The sequence below is a fragment of the Xiphophorus couchianus genome, chromosome 12 (assembly GCF_001444195.1).
Source record: "Xiphophorus couchianus chromosome 12, X_couchianus-1.0, whole genome shotgun sequence".
Taxonomy (NCBI): domain Eukaryota; kingdom Metazoa; phylum Chordata; class Actinopteri; order Cyprinodontiformes; family Poeciliidae; genus Xiphophorus; species Xiphophorus couchianus.
In genome coordinates, this window is record NC_040239.1 from 13,355,499 (window position 1) to 13,374,219 (window position 18,721).

At 39.1% G+C, this 18,721-nt stretch overlaps 1 protein-coding gene across 12 annotated transcripts; it reads left to right on the plus strand.

Moving 5' to 3' along the window:
- Positions 1-53: 53 nt before the first annotated feature.
- cdc14b (cell division cycle 14B) lies at positions 54-18,651 on the plus strand. Of its 12 annotated transcripts, none has more exons than XM_028033235.1 (16): positions 328-436; positions 1,584-1,674; positions 3,902-3,977; positions 4,471-4,563; positions 4,676-4,752; positions 5,195-5,261; positions 5,351-5,501; positions 5,591-5,821; positions 5,919-6,057; positions 7,422-7,587; positions 7,719-7,816; positions 13,802-13,849; positions 13,928-14,053; positions 15,467-15,635; positions 17,954-18,019; positions 18,115-18,651. In XM_028033235.1, the coding sequence occupies exons 1-15, from the start codon at positions 328-330 to the stop codon at positions 17,975-17,977; spliced, it is 1,665 nt and encodes a 554-aa protein (XP_027889036.1). In that variant the 3' UTR covers positions 17,978-18,019; positions 18,115-18,651. The 12 variants fall into 12 exon arrangements, with proteins under 12 accessions (XP_027889041.1, XP_027889043.1, XP_027889048.1 ...); XM_028033237.1 differs by lacking the exon at positions 328-436 and adding an exon at positions 1,125-1,438; XM_028033240.1 differs by lacking the exon at positions 4,471-4,563 and having other exon boundaries at positions 54-436.
- Positions 18,652-18,721: the final 70 nt, after the last annotated feature.

Here is an 18,721-nt window from a genome sequence, read left to right on the forward strand (position 1 = left end):
TCTGTTTTGGAATGGTCTCTGTAAACTGCAAAACTAAGGCAACTGATCAGCTAAGGGTGGGCTCTGGACATATAATCCTGATACGTCACATGCAGGGGATTCGGAAAACAGAAACCTGCCCCTGTTCAAAGACGTCACCACCACAGAGAGCCAACTCAACCTCGGTTTGACACAGAACACAACACAAGCACGCACAGAGAGGCTGCACCGGGAGCGCAGGAGCCAAGCCATGTCACGTTAACAGCAACGGGGTGACTGCGGAGGGGGCATCGGTGGCAAACTCTTCGCTCGGGAAATGTCCTTCATGCTGCAGCTCCTGAGGAGAGAATGAAGCGCAAAAGCGAGAAGAGGCGAACCGAGTCGAGGAAAAAACGCCGCGCAGCCCACAGCAGCTCAGAGGCGGAGCTAAGCTCTGATATTTACATTGAGATAACAGGTAAGAGGGGTCTGCACAGTGAACCCTGTCAACTTTCAGCCCACTTGGCCAATGCATTGAGACCTGCGTACACTGTGTCCTTTTAAAACGCAGCACTCCTTGATTTTCTTCAGCTTTTTTCCCCCAATATGGCGACACCGTGTGTCCTTTATCGGCCAGAGGGTTTGTAGGGAGTTACCTTTAAAACAAATACCCAAAATGTAATTGATGTTTAGTATTTATTCCAGTGCAATCAGTCACGCTTGAAACTCATTATCTCCATGCGTCTCCTTTAGCCGATCGTGTTTATTCCACGCATGAGCACAAGGGCGGTGCTGTGATGTGTTTATGCTGATAATAAATAGTAAACTCCACATCAGCTTCTCCTGATAATGATTTTCAAATGTTTATGACGTTTCCTGGTTCCAGTTCATCCTTCATGACAGAAAGAGGTTTGTCTTAAGTGGAAATCGCAAAGCTGACTGGCTGACGGATCGTCCTAGCAACCGCTTTGGCAACTATCCCGGGGCCTATCAGGTCGCTCATGTGGAGAACTTTAAACTAAAACAGGCGGAGACCGCACTCAAATAACAGTGTCTTCCTCCAATCAAATGGCGTCCTGGATCTGTCTCAGCCAATAGCGTGCCGGGGAGTTCTGAGAAGGCGGAGTCTCCCGCGCAGAGAGGGTGGGAGGGGGATCAGTTTTTAGCAGAGTGCGCACTTGCACTCAAAAGTCTCTTTCGCTCTTCGGATGGTGACTTTCTTCTTTTTCAGAACAGCTCAGGATCAGGAAATAAAACTTCTTTTTTGCGAAAAGTTTTTATACAATTGATTTTACCTTTTGTAAAAAATAAAATAAAATAAAATAATAAAATAACAGAGCACAGTTCACGTGTAAAAATTACTTGGATGTTTTCGTGAAGGAATCCGCTCCGTACCTATAGGTGGAAAACGTCATGTTCGGATCTGCTCGCAAAATGACCTCAGACGATGTTTCCTCCAGATGTATCGAGTTTATTAAGGGTATGTTACCAGAAATGTTAAATAAGTGCTGCTGTCCTGCTTGGAATGGATGAAAGGAGTTATATAATGTCAAAAGTAATTAACTTGGACCCTTTTTTTTGTCTCCCTGCCCCCTCCTTCGTTCCTTCCTTCCTTTTCTCCTCAGATCAACTATATTTTGCCATACTTTATCAAAAGATCAAGAGCACAGCTGACCGACACTGTTTCTGCATAGATGAAGAGCTGGCATATGAGAAGTGAGTTCTTTGCAGTGCAATATTTCCGTACTTTGCCCTTTGCCCTTCTGCTTCTTTGAGTGCTGAGTTTTTAAATAGATTTACAATTGTGTTATTGCTAAAAAATATATTTTAAGTGTAATACATTATGTGGTTTTATGCTTTTTATTTTCAAGTGTATTTACGGGGAGTTCTATTAATTTCCATGCTGAAATTAAGAACTAGGTGACAAAGTGAAGGCTGTGCAACTCAAAGTTGCCCAAGACTGATTACGTTACATTGGAAAGGCTGAACTTGGTCGTCAGTTCATAAAAGTGTCCACCAAAGACAATCAGCAGATTGCATTTAATTAAATGAAGTAAAGTTATATGTCAAATGTAACACATAATGGTTGGACAAAAAGTGTAAATATACTCAACAGCAAACGCTCACTTCCTTATTTGACTCAAGACACAGAGAAAAGAAATGTTGCTAAGCCTACCAGAAAACAACAAAACTCAAACATTTTATCACCTGAAAAACATCCCAATCTTAAACACCTACAGTCGCTTCGGTTTGTTCTCTTTGCTCCTGTTTTTGAACAAACATGCCATGAACTGAGTTGTGTCCTCATCCCTTAGTTTTAGGGTGTTTTTTTTTTCTTCCCTCAAATCCACGATCCACAATTCCAATTGTTTCATTATCCTGGAGGAAAAACATGCTTTAAATGAAGACGGTTTTTAAAGGGTGAAGAGAGATCTGTCCTCCTTACATTTATTTATTTCCATGGAGATCGCCCAGGCTTCCTGGATATATTGTTTTAGCACTTTACAGTAATAACTGCATATCTTTACAGCAGTTTCCTGTTGAAAACATTTTTCTGTGAAGAAAACAATCAGTTTTAGGAATGCAGTGTTTTTGAAACCTTGTCATCATCCATAATGGTAACACCTTCCTGTTTTAGTTGGCATGACTTTAAGGGTTCCTTGTTTCAAATAAGTGTATTTCAATGTTACTCATCCACTTTAAAACAGTGGAAAGGCTGATACCGATTTGTCCATGTTTAATACTTTAAAGATTTGTTTTTGAAATCTAAAAATATAATGACACCAGCTTTTTTACCTCTGTAGTTCTTTGGTGAGACTTAACCTTAAGGGGCTCCTACTTATGTAGTAAGGAAAAGTATTGAATTTGATTTTTTTTAAATTCAGGTCTGGATATATGGAGAAAAAAAAATTAACATGGAGAAATTTGTTTTCTCCATGACTATATTGCCCTTATAATTTCAACAACAAAAAAAATTGCTCCATGTAGCAGAGTTGTATTTCTGAAGTATGTTCAGGTGATGTTTACTGCACGTTACTTTTCTTATTTATTATTTTTAATGTAAATTCTAATTTCTGGTTTTAGTAGTTTTATGTTTACTCTAGTTATTGATTTTTACTTTTGAGGGTTTTTCAACTTCATGTACTTTGTCCTTTGTCTTTTTCTATACAGCACCTATATTGAAAGTGTTTTATGAACACATTTCCTATTATTGTATTGATTATTGTGGCCTCTGCGTAAACTGCTCAAATCTCACAAACAGCTTAATTTAATTGTCTGCTATTTCCAAAAAGGTTTTATTTTGTCCTATTTTAATTTATTCAAAATGTTATGTGCAAAGAACTTTAATACAGTTAATCTCATGATGTGTTACAAAAAACAAATACTGTAGGAAAGACAATAACCTTATCGAGTAACATTTAAGAGCATGTTTTTCTAACATGTTCCCTGTTGTCCACATTATGTAGTACATTTACATAAAATTGTTTAATTATGTTTAACAAAGGAACAAAAATACACTGAAAACAGATTGGGAATCCTGCGAAGAAATTATCCAGAACCTCTCACTACTACAAAGCAATGGAATAATGTAAACAGGTTGCAACTTCTTTTTCTGCTGGTGGAATAAAATGCTGTTAAAGCAAATAGAAGGGCATTTTCGTTGCAGCAGTTTCAGGTCTTGTCCCAGAGAGGACACAGCTGACGTGAGGTCCAACTCAGTAGTACAAAAAAAAAACAAGCTCTTATTTTACATTTCTTTCTTCTTTTTTAATTGAAACGCTCTATCATTAGAAACTTCCAAATATACTCATTACTCCTGTCAGTATTTTCACTGTAAGCCCAATGGCACTGATTCGATCTTGTGAAGCTTCCCCAGGGACGGAGGCTGGCTGCATAAATAGCCAATCTTACACTCTCTTTCTTCTCTCTTTGCCTCTCACAGCTTCTATGCGGACTTCGGTCCCCTTAACCTGGCCATGTTTTATCGCTTCTGTTGCAAGCTGACAAAGAAGCTCAAGGTAAAGTAAACTGCAGCAATTAATTACACTTCCTGGAAAAGGAGAGTGGAAAAGAAAACATTGACCAGTCAATATCTATTTATACTTGCAGTGGGCTGTATAAACGGCAGATTCGCTGTGTTTTAGTGTGCTAGTTGTTTTACAACTATTATCAGCAATGGTGCTTGCAAGCCACTTGCTGAGGCAGTTATACCTGGAGGATCCAGTATCTCTGCACCTGTAATTTAATGGTGTTTTTAGAACATTTAATCATTTTCTCGCCTATTTTTAATCACCACCATGTTTGTTGAAGTAAGCAGATGTTACAGCTAAAATTAAAAACACAGTTTTATTAGGGAAGTTATCTGTTTTTATGTACTTCTTAGTAAGATAACTTCTGGGTGACAAAGCAGGGCGATAAAGCCAAAGAATTTACGCAACTCCTGTGTTCTCCATGTTGTAGTCAGTGAGGTTGATTTAACATCTCTTCTGTTATTTGCCATGTTTGGGACAGTCAATTACACTCACGAGGAAGAAGATCATTTTTTATACTTGTGGGGATCAGAAAAAACAAGCCAACGCTGCCTATCTAATAGGATCGTATGCAGTAAGTTTTGCACAAATGTGCATATTTCATGTAGGTGTGGGTGGGTGTCAAATGCCAAAATTGGTATGCAATACAAGAGAGTGCATGCTGAGAAGATCCTTGTCTTGTACAGGTGATGCATCTAAACATGACACCAGAGGACGCCTACAGCCTGCTGGTATCCAGGAATTCAACTTATCTTCCATTCAGGTAAAAAGTCACCATTTTATTGTGGATCACATATACTTCAATCTAAGGTGTGGTTATCTGATATTTAACTAAAATCAATGTATTCTACCAAAACCTGTATTTTCCCTTAGCATTTAAAAAAAAGTGAACATTTAAGTCCCAAATGTTTTCTTTTGATGCTAAAGAGAGTTTAGAATGTTTGACATGAAAATGTGTAAATGAGGCTGGTTGAATTTCTTCCATTTCTGTCTCTGTTGAGCATAAATAAAGGACTTATAAAGTATCTTGTCAAAGATCCATATGAGACATATGTTTCATTAGAAAATGAGACAAAGAGAGAATAAAATCAGGAGATCTAATATCATCTCTGGAATTAAAGCCAGGTGAAATGTTTTGATGAACTAAATCGCCTAGAGGATGCTTTTGCAGATCGGTCTCATCATTTTGTTTCTGTACTTCACAGAGATGCCTCGTTTGGAACCTGCATGTACAATCTGGACATTCTGGACTGCCTGCGTGGAGTTGACAAAGTATGGAAATGAACAATAAATACAGTTTTCTGTCCTCTGACGCCATGATGCCGATTAAATGAAATGCAACCCTTGTCACCTTCCTTTAGGCTGTGCAGTACGGCTGGCTGAACTTCTCCAACTTTGATGTGGAAGAGTACGAGCACTACGAGAGGGCGGAGAACGGAGACTTTAACTGGATAATTCCTGGGAAGTTCCTCGCGTTCAGTGGCCCTCATCCAAAAAGCAAGATAGAAAATGGTGATTATGCAGAGTATCGGTCAAACGTGTCGTGTGTGTGTTGTTGCACACAGAGGCCTCTTGGCTTTAATATTCTCCTTTTCCTGCAGGGTACCCTTTACATGCTCCCGAGGCCTACATCCCGTACTTCAGAAAACACAACATCACCACTATCATCAGACTCAACAAGAAGATGTACGATGCAAGACGTTTCACAGATTCAGACTTTGAGCATCATGACCTGTTCTTTGTGGACGGGAGCACGCCGAACGACACCATCGTCAGAAAGTTCCTCAACATCTGTGAGAACACAGAGGGAGCTATTGCGGTCCACTGCAAGGGTAAAGGCTCTTCTCTGAAGCATCTTCATAGCTGCTCCGCTCTGCATCGTTTGTCTTATGAAGATTACTGCAATGCTTCTACTGCTTTTGTTTCCAGCTGGCCTGGGAAGAACCGGTACGCTAATCGCCTGTTATATGATGAAACATTACGGCCTGACTGCAGCGGAGGCCATCGCATGGATACGGATCTGCCGGCCAGGATCCATCATTGGACCACAGCAAAACTTTGTAGAAGAGTAGGTGTTTATTCAACCCAGATTTTAATGAGAAAAAAAGAATTAAATGTGCTTTTTAAATTTTTTACTTTGACAAGGCTTATGAACCTCACAGGGACACAGAACATAACAAAGTCTTTGTTACCAAGGAAGCTTGACGGTAGCTGTCTTTGTACAAGACAAGGATTTTGCATCATCGATCAGTTTGCATGTCCAATAAAGACGTCTCTATTGACATGATAATTCTACATTATAAAAATGGCAACAATCTTTTTGTTTTAATGAATTTGGCCTGAAACCCTCTGTTCATACAGTAGAGAATTGCATTCCTTACTTGGTGAGATACACACATCATGCTGAGTGCCAAGTAGGATAAACAACACATCTCAACCAGCATCCATGTCCGCTCTCTCCCTGACTCATTCATCCATACGTTGTGGAAATGTCTGCCGCAAGGGAACAGCTGTTAGTAAACTGGCTAAAAGGGAGAGGGAACAATGAAAATTACAGAAATATTATGTAGTTTTGGCAACATAATACTATAAGCAAAGCAAACCCTGAGCTGGTTTTTATTATTATGCTCCAATATGCACATATTGTGAAAATAGCTTTGACACTCTGTGTTTTATCAGTTTATTGACATTACATAATCTTTTAATGATCCATGGCTTGTATTTTCTTTCTCTTAATCCACCATGAAAGTTATCTCTTCAATTTCAATCAGCAGGAAAAAAACAGAAAAATTCATCATGGCTGAGATTTGTCTGTCTTCTGTGAAGAGTATCAGGCCCATGATTTGTTTGATAAGTCGCATTTTATGTATAATGGGACACATTTCCCCTAGAAATATTGGCAATCTGTGAGTAATAACTCGCATGAAGCTTCCAGGCATTATAATCTTCTTTGTTGCTCCCTGTATGATATTTTTCTTTCTCTGAAAAGACTGAATATTTCTGCATATGATTTACTTTTAATAAAAAATAACACCTTTTAACAATTTAATAATGTTATTCCCTTTATTTAATTTTTTTAATGGTATCAATTCTATAAATACTATTAAAAATTCAGCTGATGCAGTTAAATAATCACACTGACTTCTGATATTTACTCTTCCACCTCTAATTTTCAATAACTCACTGCATTGTTGATGTTTGGAGGACAACATGTATTCTGGTGAATCAGGTCTGTGTGTGTGTATGTGTGTCTTTTTTCCCACGTTTGAGTGACAGCTCTTGTGCAGAAGCCAGTGTTTGATCATAATGGCAAACGCTGTTTCAAAGGATTATTGTGTCTGGGCAGGTTTTAAGAGAAACATAAAACACACTTGGTTGTGGTTTGGCAAGTAAACAAATCAACTGAGGTTTGCCCTCCACTTACGTCATCAGAAAGCAGAACAGCCTCTGGGCAGAGGGAGATGTTTTCCGGGAGAAGAAGCTGAATGAGCGGGAAAACGGCAAGACGGCTGTAACCAGGATCCTGTCTGGAGTGGACGACATCACAATCAACGGCAGCAACAAGAACAGGGCATCCAAGAAAGAAGAAATAGAGCTGGTGAGTTTTCTACGCCTCTTCTACCATGTGCAGATTAAAATACGATTGTGCAGCTGTTGCCTTTACTGTAGTTTTGCAACCTGTAGGAAATGAAACACGAGGATGTTGAATTTCGCCTCTTTGTGTTGCAGTACAATGACGAAGATGAGAGAAACGGCGTCACGCAGGGCGATAAACTACGAGCCCTGAAGAGCAAGAGGCAGGCCAGGTCGTCTTCAGGTTCTCTGTCGTAAGTATCCACGCAGTCCGCAAGCACCGTCATGCATCCTCACCCATATGTGTTATAACAGGGTGAAATAAGAGATTGTTTTCCATGTCAGACCATTACATGTATACTCAGGTGTTTTTCAAACCATAAACAGCTTATGCTTTGAAGACCAGAAAGTGACCACGTATGTCGTTCTTTTTAATTTACTTCATGACCACTTAGTTTGATAAGCTTCACTTTTCCTCAGTGGTTTCCTAGCACAGTCAGCTGTCCTTTTAAACCAGCTTGTAGCAATCATAAAAGTCCTCTGTTTGACCTAGAATGCCAAGTTCATAGCAGCTGTGATATTGTTAAATGTAACTTTTTCTTTGATTTTTTTCTTAATGCTATGGCATGCAGATCTAGTGAATTACAGTGCTATGATTGTGATTAGTGAGGGATGAATGATGCATCAAGGAAGGAGCAGCTCAGATATTATAACAGAGTTATGGACACAGTTGTTTGACACTCGCCCTTCCAGTTAAAACAACTTATTTGTTAAGAGCTCAATTTAAAATGGAACAAAAGATGTGGAAGTTAAAGGCCAGTTGCAAAGCAATTATGTTTCCTCTTCTCTGAGGTGATTGGGCAGGGAGAGGACACATGGTAGATCTTCCTTGGTTATTCAGTCAAGATGTTCATTATGTAAAAGCCCCTCATTTAATCAAAAGGCCAGACTTTGAAGTAAGCTGCATGACTGGGATTACTCGTACAGTTAAATATTTAAGTAAAAAAATACTCTGTGGCACATAGAAAGTTTTTTTTTGCCTTCTGCAGGGACACTGAAGTGTAAAGATGTCTAGATTAGGGAAACATTAACCAGGGCGTAGCCGCAGACACACTCCCAACACTTTACAAAGTCAACAAACAATATTTTTTCCTACATTCTAGGATCTTTACTTGCATTTTATTACAAAGCAGCTGCACAGTATAAGCAATTTTGATATGACTGCTAAACATTATGGTGACAAACAACTTTTCTCACGTTTTCGTTTTTCTTTAAACATGCTACCACCACTCTCCGTGAGCATCTTGGACAGTAAAACCTTTATGAGGTGCTGGCAGTTAGAGCGCCTATAATAGGTCAAATTATTATTGACATGCATAATATTAATCTCAGCTCTCACTTGAAATACAATAATTGACCAAATACTTCATCGAAGCTAGGGCTGTATGACATTAGGAAAACATGCGATATAATTGGTGGAAGTTGCAAAAGCAAATTGACTTGCAAGGATTACATGAACAAATAATTAATAAATGTTCCTTTCTTTTTGCTTTCTTAAAATAAAAGGAACTTAGTTGTATTTTTTTAATGAGTTGACTATGTTACATTAGGATTAATGCCAGCATGACAGCTTTAAATAATCAATTATTGCTGCTCACTGTCTTCGTGTTTAATTGTAACCATGAAACTTGCGTGGCTCAATATTTTCTACAGTATTTTCCACCACAATTTGATCCAGATTCAAAACTTCTTAAATTTTTCATTTAATTGTACCTTCTCTATTGTCACCAGGAGGCTAATCTGTAAGCAGAGCATGAAGTGAATAAAGCTATCTGATTCTAATTCAGTTCCACTCCTTTTCTCTGATAGGTACTAACTGCTGAGCTCACAGCTTTAAAAATTCACTGAGTGGCATTGTAATGGCCTCATTTAGCTTTCTAACTGTGGTTTTTACAGTAAATAAATATAGAAGTAAGAGGTGACAGAAAAAACAAAAAAAACCCGATGCAAACAAACGACGGTTTGTGTGAATGCAAGCTTTAGCAGAAGCACTACTGTAGCAAGAGCTGTCAACACATACTCTCTAACCAATCAAATATCCTAAAAAACGTCCAACTCCACATCATTTGTGGCCGTATAAATGGAGCTGTGGAAGGATGGGTGTCAGCCTGGCTGAGGATGGTTGACTGGCCTCTGTCCATGTACCCATATGGCTTTGGCTTTTGTTGTCCCATGTCAGGCAGGTGGTAGTGTTCTGCTGCAGCCTCATGGGCACGGCGTGGCCGATGTGTTGCCTGCCGTTCAAAAGGTAGAGAGAGGGACAGTGGGGCAGAGAGAGAGGATGTGAGGTTTTGTATGAAGGAGGTAAGTGCACGTCACTTCCTTTTCAGCTTACATCCTCTTCCTGTAGAAATGGTTGCTATGCCAATGAATGGTATGGCTGATCTTGTTTTTTTTTTTGTTGTTTTTTTTTCTCCTTTCTTTCTTTGGATTACTATGGTGTTAAGTGGATATGCACTTAGCGAATGCGTTTCATTTACACGCCTTTCATTGACTGCCTGGTGGACTGAGCCGCTCTGCTTTGATATAAAGGCATACAGTCACTTGCAGAGGTTCTCCAACCCCTCAAATGTTTTTCTGCATTTTGTCACTTTATAGCCACTAACTTCAGTGGGATTTTGTTTGATATTAGAGAAATACTAAAAGCACTTTTTTTTATCCACAAATATGACCCTGAAAATTTCAGTGAGAAAGAAAGTCATAAAAAGCCATGTAAGGGAATACAACAAAACTAAAACTGCACATCACCTGACAAAAACATCCCAAAAGTGAGACATGGTGGGGGCAACATCATGCTGTGGGGATATTTTTCAGAGTTCTTGTGAAGATGGATGGAGCTAAAAACAGGAAAAAAACTTGCTGGAAGCTAAAAAAAAAAAAGACATAAGACTCGTGTGGAGGTTCGTTTCCCATCAGCACAACAACCCTAAATTTACAACCAGAGACCAAATGTAGATCAAGTTGTTTGTTCTTCAATCTGACTGATATATTTTACAAGGAAGAATTGGCAGAAAGATTTTCAAAAACTAAACATCCTCTTAAAGACTTGGTTCCACATGGTCCTACAAAGTGCCTACTCATTATAGCTTTAATCTTCCACTTAACTTTTACGCACTGTGATTTTGTTTACTGCATAAAATCTCAGTAAAATACACTGAAGTTTGTGGTTGCAACATGACAGAGTGAAGATGTTAGAGCGGTACAAACACCTTTGCAAGGTATTGCATCCCAGATTTCTTCTGTCACTTAAGGCCTATAAATAAAGTCCACTGTTGTTTTTACTAGCAGCACCAGTTGTTCAACTGATACCAGATATAAATAAGATCTGGAATAGCTGAACGGAAGGTTTTGGTTCTTGGCTTGCACTGCTGACTTGGCACTACTCATAAAGTTGTTAAGAAACACTTGAGCCTTTATAAAAACCTGCTGTGGCTACTTCCTTTTTTGATCAGTTAGATCATTTTCCTGCACCAAATGTTTAGCCGTAGGTTTTCTCTTTTAAAGTAAATATACCATATTCTAATTATTTTTGATTTGTGACTTAATTTGTGGTTGTGTAAGGACAGTTAATCACAAAACATCATGCATAATTTTCTGAGGGTGAATTGGGGTTAAAAGCAGATTCTTATGCATTCTCAGGAGGAAGTTGAGACAGAGCAGGAGATTTACTTGCACTTTTAGGTTATATGCTGTATCAATGTATTTCCTGCTGTACAAAGATCTAATTCAAGGCTGAATTTCACCATCTGGCTCCACTGTTTTGTTGTGTAACACTGCAGCGCATGTTCAATTGCAGGGACATTTAGAAGAATGCTTATCCAAACTCTTGCCCATCTCCTCTGCCGTTTTCCATGCATGACATAAAATACTAAACTCCTTTGGGCACGCATGCATGCACGTACTTCAGTTTTGATCACCGTTTCCGTCTGACATGTTATAATGTTGGGCTGGAGTCACTGTCAGTTGTCTGTTGTTTTTCCATTGCATTTATGACTGGATCGGTGTTCACATACCACCTAAGCTTTTCACTCCTGCAGGTTTCCAACTCTGTCAGCTTCTATTGAAGTCAGCAGTTTCATGAAATTAAATTCGATAATCCATACAGTTGAAACCAGATATTTGCATGAACTGTTGTTAAGGAAATAAGTCTTACCTACGGTGAAACACTGAGTCAGTCAAGAATGAATCAAAATGCATTTTGATTATTATTTTATTAAGAAATTAAGCCAAGAATATGAGCAGTGACTCCCCTAGCTAGTCCAGGGAAGTGAAGAAAAGATGAAGGCACATCGCTTTTAATATCCACCAGCCCGCTTACAAAGAGGGGAGGAAGAAAAAGAAGTATCCCACCAGTTTCAGTTCACTACCCAACTCTGCACCTGCAGACTGTCACCCTGGATTGTTCAAACCCAGTTCAGAAATACCCTTTATTATGTGTTTCCAGCGAGCTGCCTCCAACATGAAGGATGCTTTATAGATCAAATTGATTGATTGCTTGATTGAAATAGAAAGTTTTGTCACAACGCTGTGTAAGGAGAAACAATTTTTGTCACTGACTGTTTAATGCTTAATCAGACTTAACATTTCTTGTTTTCGGCCAATTAGTACTAATATGATCATTTATATTTGTTGAATGGCAAAAATAATGAGCGGTATTAAAAACCTTCATTAAATTCAGGCAGACTGTAGCATTTATGTCTTGAAATTATTTGTTTCAAGACATAAAATCTGAAACCAATAGAGGTTTTTTGGGCAGAATTAAAAAGGTGTGTGTGTGTGTGGGTGTGTGTGTGTGCGCGTGTGTGTGTGTGGGTGTGTGTGTGTGTGTGTGTGTGTGTGTGTGTGTGTGTGTGTGTGTGTGTGTGTGTGTCTAGACAGAGTACAAACCGGACTAGTTCACATTGGTTCTGCAAAGAGGAATGGACCAAAATTCTAGAAAACTGTTGCTGGAAAAATACTAGAAACATTTAATCCAAGTAATCCAGTTTAAAGGGAAACCCAGCAAATACTAAAGAAATGCATAAGTTTAAAACATTTTAATAGTTTATCGTTTAACAAATGGAAACAATTGGTATTCGTAATTGACCTTAAACAAGAAAAGTTCGGATTAAACGCCCGATGGTGACAAAATAAAGATATTCTTTTTATACAGCGTATGTCAACATCTGGTTTCAACTGTTCCTAAATTATTGTTGGGTTTCACATTGGTTGAGAAGTCTGACAATTATAATAGTCTACTTTGTGTAATGAAATACATTTACTCTCATGTTCAATTCGTTTCTGCACTTCGAGTCAATTATGGGGACGTGCGGGTGTCGACTGCTGCTAAACAATGTCTGCAATGTTAGAATATCAGAACAAACTCCAGCCGTGTGGGACGATTGGATGCAAGACTTTGTGAAGAGGGTGTTTCATCTAATCCAGTCCCAGTGGAAAAGCACGACATGAGAGGCTTTGTGTCCTGCCCAGACGTCTCTTGTCTCTCCTTCCTTTTTTTTTTCCCCCCCGTTTGCTCTTGTTGTTGGATTTGTCCTCCTTTCAGATGGCTGGTAGCCATGCTGCTCTCCCTGTGTAGCCTTGCCCTGTGGTGGATTGTGTATGGCTTCCCTTCTTCCATCCTGCATTTCTGTATAGACGGGTTAGGATTTCTCTGAGTTCTGCCGCCCATCAGCGCCCCTTCCCCCCCAAACCTGTCCTGCCCCTCCTTCTGGAGCTCTAACTGAGAAATGCTGTAAGTGAGCCCCTGGTCTCTTCTAATTCCCAACCCCAATTAAAAAAATTTTCAGAATCATCCTCTTCCTTTATGCTGTCGTTTGTTAAATCTTAAATCCGATCAGCAGAGCCAGTTTTGTTTTCAATCATACACATTGTCCTTGTCACAATTTTTCCTCTTTAATGATTTTTTTCCCAAAGACATTCCTGTCACCTTGCTTTGCTGTTTATTGTGTTGGCTTCAAACTGTCAGTTAAATCATGTTTATTAAGACGAGACTTTGCTCCATTGATTTATTTCTAGTTTACTAACATAACCTGCCTGCTAAATGCAAAAAGCTTCATTAATTTGAATGTATTTTTGCTAGTTTCTATGCAGCCTCCCCCCTTCTCTGACCCTCAAATCAGTCATTTATTTTCCGATTCAAACTCCCAGACATTTATGTCACACTATGCATGTCTTTGCAGACAAGAAGAAAACAAAATAAACACCAGGTCGTCTTCGCAGTCCCTCAGGTAAAACGTTCAGCTCATATAATGAAGACATAAAAAGATGGCGTTGACCAATAGATGTGGCTTTATCTGTCTGTGCAGCAGGGTGATCACACAGGACAGTGTTGAGGGCTGTAAGACCAGTGTCAGCGCCCTGGCTCTGTCTGACCGCTCAGACAGCAGGAAGAGGACCAGAGCATCTCTGCCAGCTAACGGAGTAGGAGGAAGGTCGGTTTGATTCTAACACATATTAACCAAAGTAACACACAATGAGGAGATACAGGAAATGTCTTCTCATTGATAGAAAAAAACTTAGATTATCTGAAGGTATTTGTATTTTTTATGTAAAAGAGTACCATGAATGTGTCTAATAGTTTTTTTTTCATGTGGCAATGACACAGTTGAGGAGCAAATCCAGAGGCTATAGCCACTTGCACAGCGTCTTTCACTATTATTCACCAAACCTTTTCACATTCCAGTGCAATTCAATGTGTTAGGCCAAAGTAAAGTGGCACATAATGGCAAAGTCTAAGGAAAAGAATGCATGATTTTCTAAATATCTTGCAAATAAAAATCTGAAAGGCGTAGGCTTCAGTTGTGTTCTGCTACTCTTACTGGTTGTAGCTCATGCTGAAGGGTTTATCTCCACCAACTTTCAACTTAGCTCAAGCTCAGTTAGACTAGGAGAGCTTTTGTAAAGGGCATATTTAAGTAATGCTACAGATTCTCAATTGGCTTTAGGTCCGGACTTTGACTGGGCCATTCTAATATGAATGTGTTCTGATCAACACCATTTCATTGTATGCCTTGTTGCATGCTTGGGGTCCTGGTCTGGCTGGAAGGTGCACCTCCACCACAGTCTAGCCTTTTGTCAGGTTTTATTTCAGGGTTTCCATGTGTTAGATTTCTTTTATAATTCCTTTAGTGTGTTCAGTCATGTTCTCTTGGATGGGAAAACATATTATACTTCATTCAGACCCATGAACTACATCTGTCCTGTCCCAGTCTCTGTTTTGCAACACTGTCTTCCTGTCTAGAGTGTTATGAACAAGCAGCCTGCTGTGCCTCACTAAACCTTCAACTGACTGGGATGGTTCATGGTTTCAAGTTTTTCTGTCCGTGGAATCTGTGGGGAAAAGCAGCTGTTCATGCTGTCTTCAGGCATACGGAGCTCATTCATCCACTTTGCTCCAGCAGAGACTTTCTCCCACAGCTTGAAGAAAACTCCAACCTGTTTTACAATTCTGACCAGCTTCCTTTTCCTTGCTAAAGAAACGTATCCTGACAGCATGAGGCTTCCTCTATCATGTGTCATTGTAGGATTGGCGTGCTGAAGATGAGAATTTTTTATTTTGCACACATCTGGTGAAAACGCAGTGTTTATATGCTGATGCTCCACCCTCCTTGAGGTCTTTGCAGAACAGCTGCAAAAATGTTTAAAAAATTATGTCTTTCCTTCAGCTTTACACTTATCCACAACTTTGTATTAGTTTATGGCATAAAACTCCAGTAAGTACCACTTAGAAGTCTAGCTGCAACAAGACAAAATGTGAAAAAGTTAACATTTAAAAGTATGAATACTTCTGCAAGACGCTGTAGATCCCTGTGGAGCACATTAACAGCTTTCCTTCTCTCTACCAGCTCCCTGAGCCAAACCAGGCTGGTCAGGTCCCTAGGCAACCTGCATGTAGTGGCTGGCAACAGCGACCCAATGTTCTGTGAGCCGTGTGGCAGCCATAGAGACACGGCCAGTCTCAGAGCCAACACAGGCGCCCTCATCAACTTAAACGCAGCACAGGGACACCTGCAGGCAAGCTCCCTCAGACACACTCTGAGCCCAGCAGAGACCTGGGGCTGCAATTATATGCAAAAACACATTGCTGGCTTTTTACTTCAAAGACAGAGACATGTTTGGCTCCTCCTACTTGATGTTTCAGCTTTTGAATTTGTTGAGTTTCTGATGAGGCAGGGGGATTAATTTTTCCCTCTACATCAGGGGTCTCAAACTCCAGGCCTCGAGGGCCGCAGTCCTGCAGTTTTTAGATGTGCCACGGGTACAAAACACTGGAATGAAATGACTTAATTACCTCCTCCTTGTGTAGATCAGTTTTCCAGAGCCTTAATGACCTAATTATTCTGTTCAGGTGTGGTGCAGCAGAGGCACATCTAAAAGTTGCAGGACTGCGGCCCTCGAGGACTGGAGTTTGAGACCCCTGCTCTACATTTTACAAGTGAATGTCAAGAGACATTTGGTATAATTTCTGAGTAGACCTATTAGCTTTCATACCTTTTATCAAGGGCCTGTACATTATATATAGTGAAATTCAGACACTTATTATTGGTGCTCATAATTTACTAATGATCACCACAATGCAGCTCCTCTACTTCAAAAAACCTCCAAATAATTAATCTGTTCTTCAATGTTTAATGATAGAAAACAGGCAAAAATTCAACTCAGTTGTACTTTCACTGCACTATATTTTAATTTATACATTCTACATGCTGTAGGCACATTACTATTTTGCACAGTAATATTATTGCTATGTATTTATTAATTATGTAGTTGCTCTCATTGACGTGGTCAGTCATTTGTATTTGAAAGCCCTCAACAAACTTTACATTGAATCAAGAAGTGAAACTGTTGCTTTGCCACTGCAGTACTGTACCTAAAAGTATTAAAAATATGTTCTTAATTTAAATAAGGGTGTATGGACAGTGGATAAATATAAATGGTCCAAGATGACTTGATTTGTCCAGAAAAAAACCCCCTGCATGATTGATTTTCATGCAATAGAAAAAGAAATTACAAAAAAAACAGCTGTAATATAATTCCTTATTTAAAATAAGAAATGTTACTTGTTGAATATTAGGCCAAATAGTGGTTGAAAGTTTGAGTAGAAGGTGCCAAAAATGTATTTTTCTATTTAGATTCTAGCTGCCAGATGGATAGAGAAATCCCACCAGATTTCTCTTGTCAGAAGTCCAGAGACTCTGTTTACTCTTTTCTTTTGATTTGCTGCGCAGTGCCTGAGCTACGATTAAAAAAAAATAACTCGTATAGCCCACCGCTGAAAGTTTATTTCAGTAATTATGTCAAAAAGTGAAACTAGTTAATGCTCCTACTAATTACACACAGTGATTCAAACCCAAAAGTTGTTTTCTCAGAAAATGACATAACAGAAGACTGAAGAATATAAAGGAAAGGAGAATAAAGAAGCTGGCTCTTCAAAGTGCTTAACCCAGGCATATTAGTGGAAAGTTAAATGGAAGGGAAAAGTGTGATAGAGAAACAAACAGGATCAACAGCATTGGCTGCAGCCTTGGGGCAGCTATTGCTGAGGGTTGTGGGGCAAAGCCCACACAAGACGGACCCACACACAGATTTAACGCCTCCATGCCAGACTGCGTTGATGCTGTAATTCATGCAAAAACAACGTTAAAGTATTTAGAGCAAATACTGTACAGTGTATTGACATTTCACACTAGGTCCACATTTATGCATTAAGTTTCCTCTCCTTAATAACTTTGTGAAATTCTCCAATTTTCAGGGAAACTGAATTATAGCCTTTTAATTGCTGCAAGCCAGAATAATCTCAATTAAATAAATACTTAAAATGTATCTAGTGTCTATCATGAATCTGAGTTTCACTTTTTGAAATTAATTCCTGGAATAGGTTATTTTTTCAATGCTGTTGGAATTTATGAAAATGCTGATGGACTAATTTAATAGAGTATCTCTATAAAATATGATCTTTCTTATTCTGATTAAAAATGAGGCGTTAGAAAAAAATGGCTTCTCAAGATTCCACTAATCATGCAAACGTTTTCTCTGTACTTTACAGCATAAATCTCTCCCTAACATGCCTGTAAACTCTAAAATGTCCCATGCCAACACTTAAACTCTTAATGTGCAAAAATCTCTCGTCTGCAACTTTCTGAATCTTTTCTTGCCCGTTTCTATGTCAGCGTCTTTTAGATTTCAACTGGCTATGGCTTTTCTCGACTTTGCTGCTCACTGTGTGATCTGCCTGTGGCCATCAGCCACTTGTAGTCGTATTTGGCATCCTTTACTTGTGCTCCATTGCCATGCTCACCTTTCCATCTGTTCGTCTTTCTTCCACGCAACAGACCCGCTGTGTCACGAGGACGTAAAGCTCGCAGCTCTTTGCAATCAATTAGATTTTCCAGGCTATGGTATCTATCCTCATTCCTATTCAATTTGCTGCCTTTTGTAATAGCTTTTCCATGACATCTCTAGATAATTATGTATTTTTTTTCTTCTCTCATAGTCACTCCATACCCAAAGCTAGAGCTCCTCTCCTCCGGTAAACCTGTGAACCTGGAAAAATGCGAAGATATCCAATGTTTTTTGGAGAAAGGCTGGCATGAATCTCAACTTGGTGTGAACGTTTACTGCAGAGGAACAAGATGGTTTTATTTTTTTTAACAAAAACACTGCATCATTAAATTTTAATTGTGTTTGTTTTTACTTACTGAATCATTCAGCTAAAATGTCTGAATTATCGGCAACCACAACTAGTATAATAAGTGTAAAGCTGAGAAATTATTGGTTCACACAATCATAGCATGAAGTACTGTGCACCGTCATACTGCCATTCAGCATGTTTTGGACAAGGCCTGTCATTTGGTCACCTTTTCAGCTCCTTTATTTCAAAGCTGTACATGTGTCAACATTTAATATACGGTTTGTATATTGTAAATATTTTGTACTGTTAAAATCATGTCATGAAATGGTCCCAACGGGGCCTTTACTCTTTATAATCCTAGAAAAATATGAATTTTAAATAAATTTACTCCCAAATGAATCTAGCTTCGTTTTTGCACAACATGGTTAGTTACAGTGGCCGTCCCCAAAAAACAAAACTATGGTGGGCT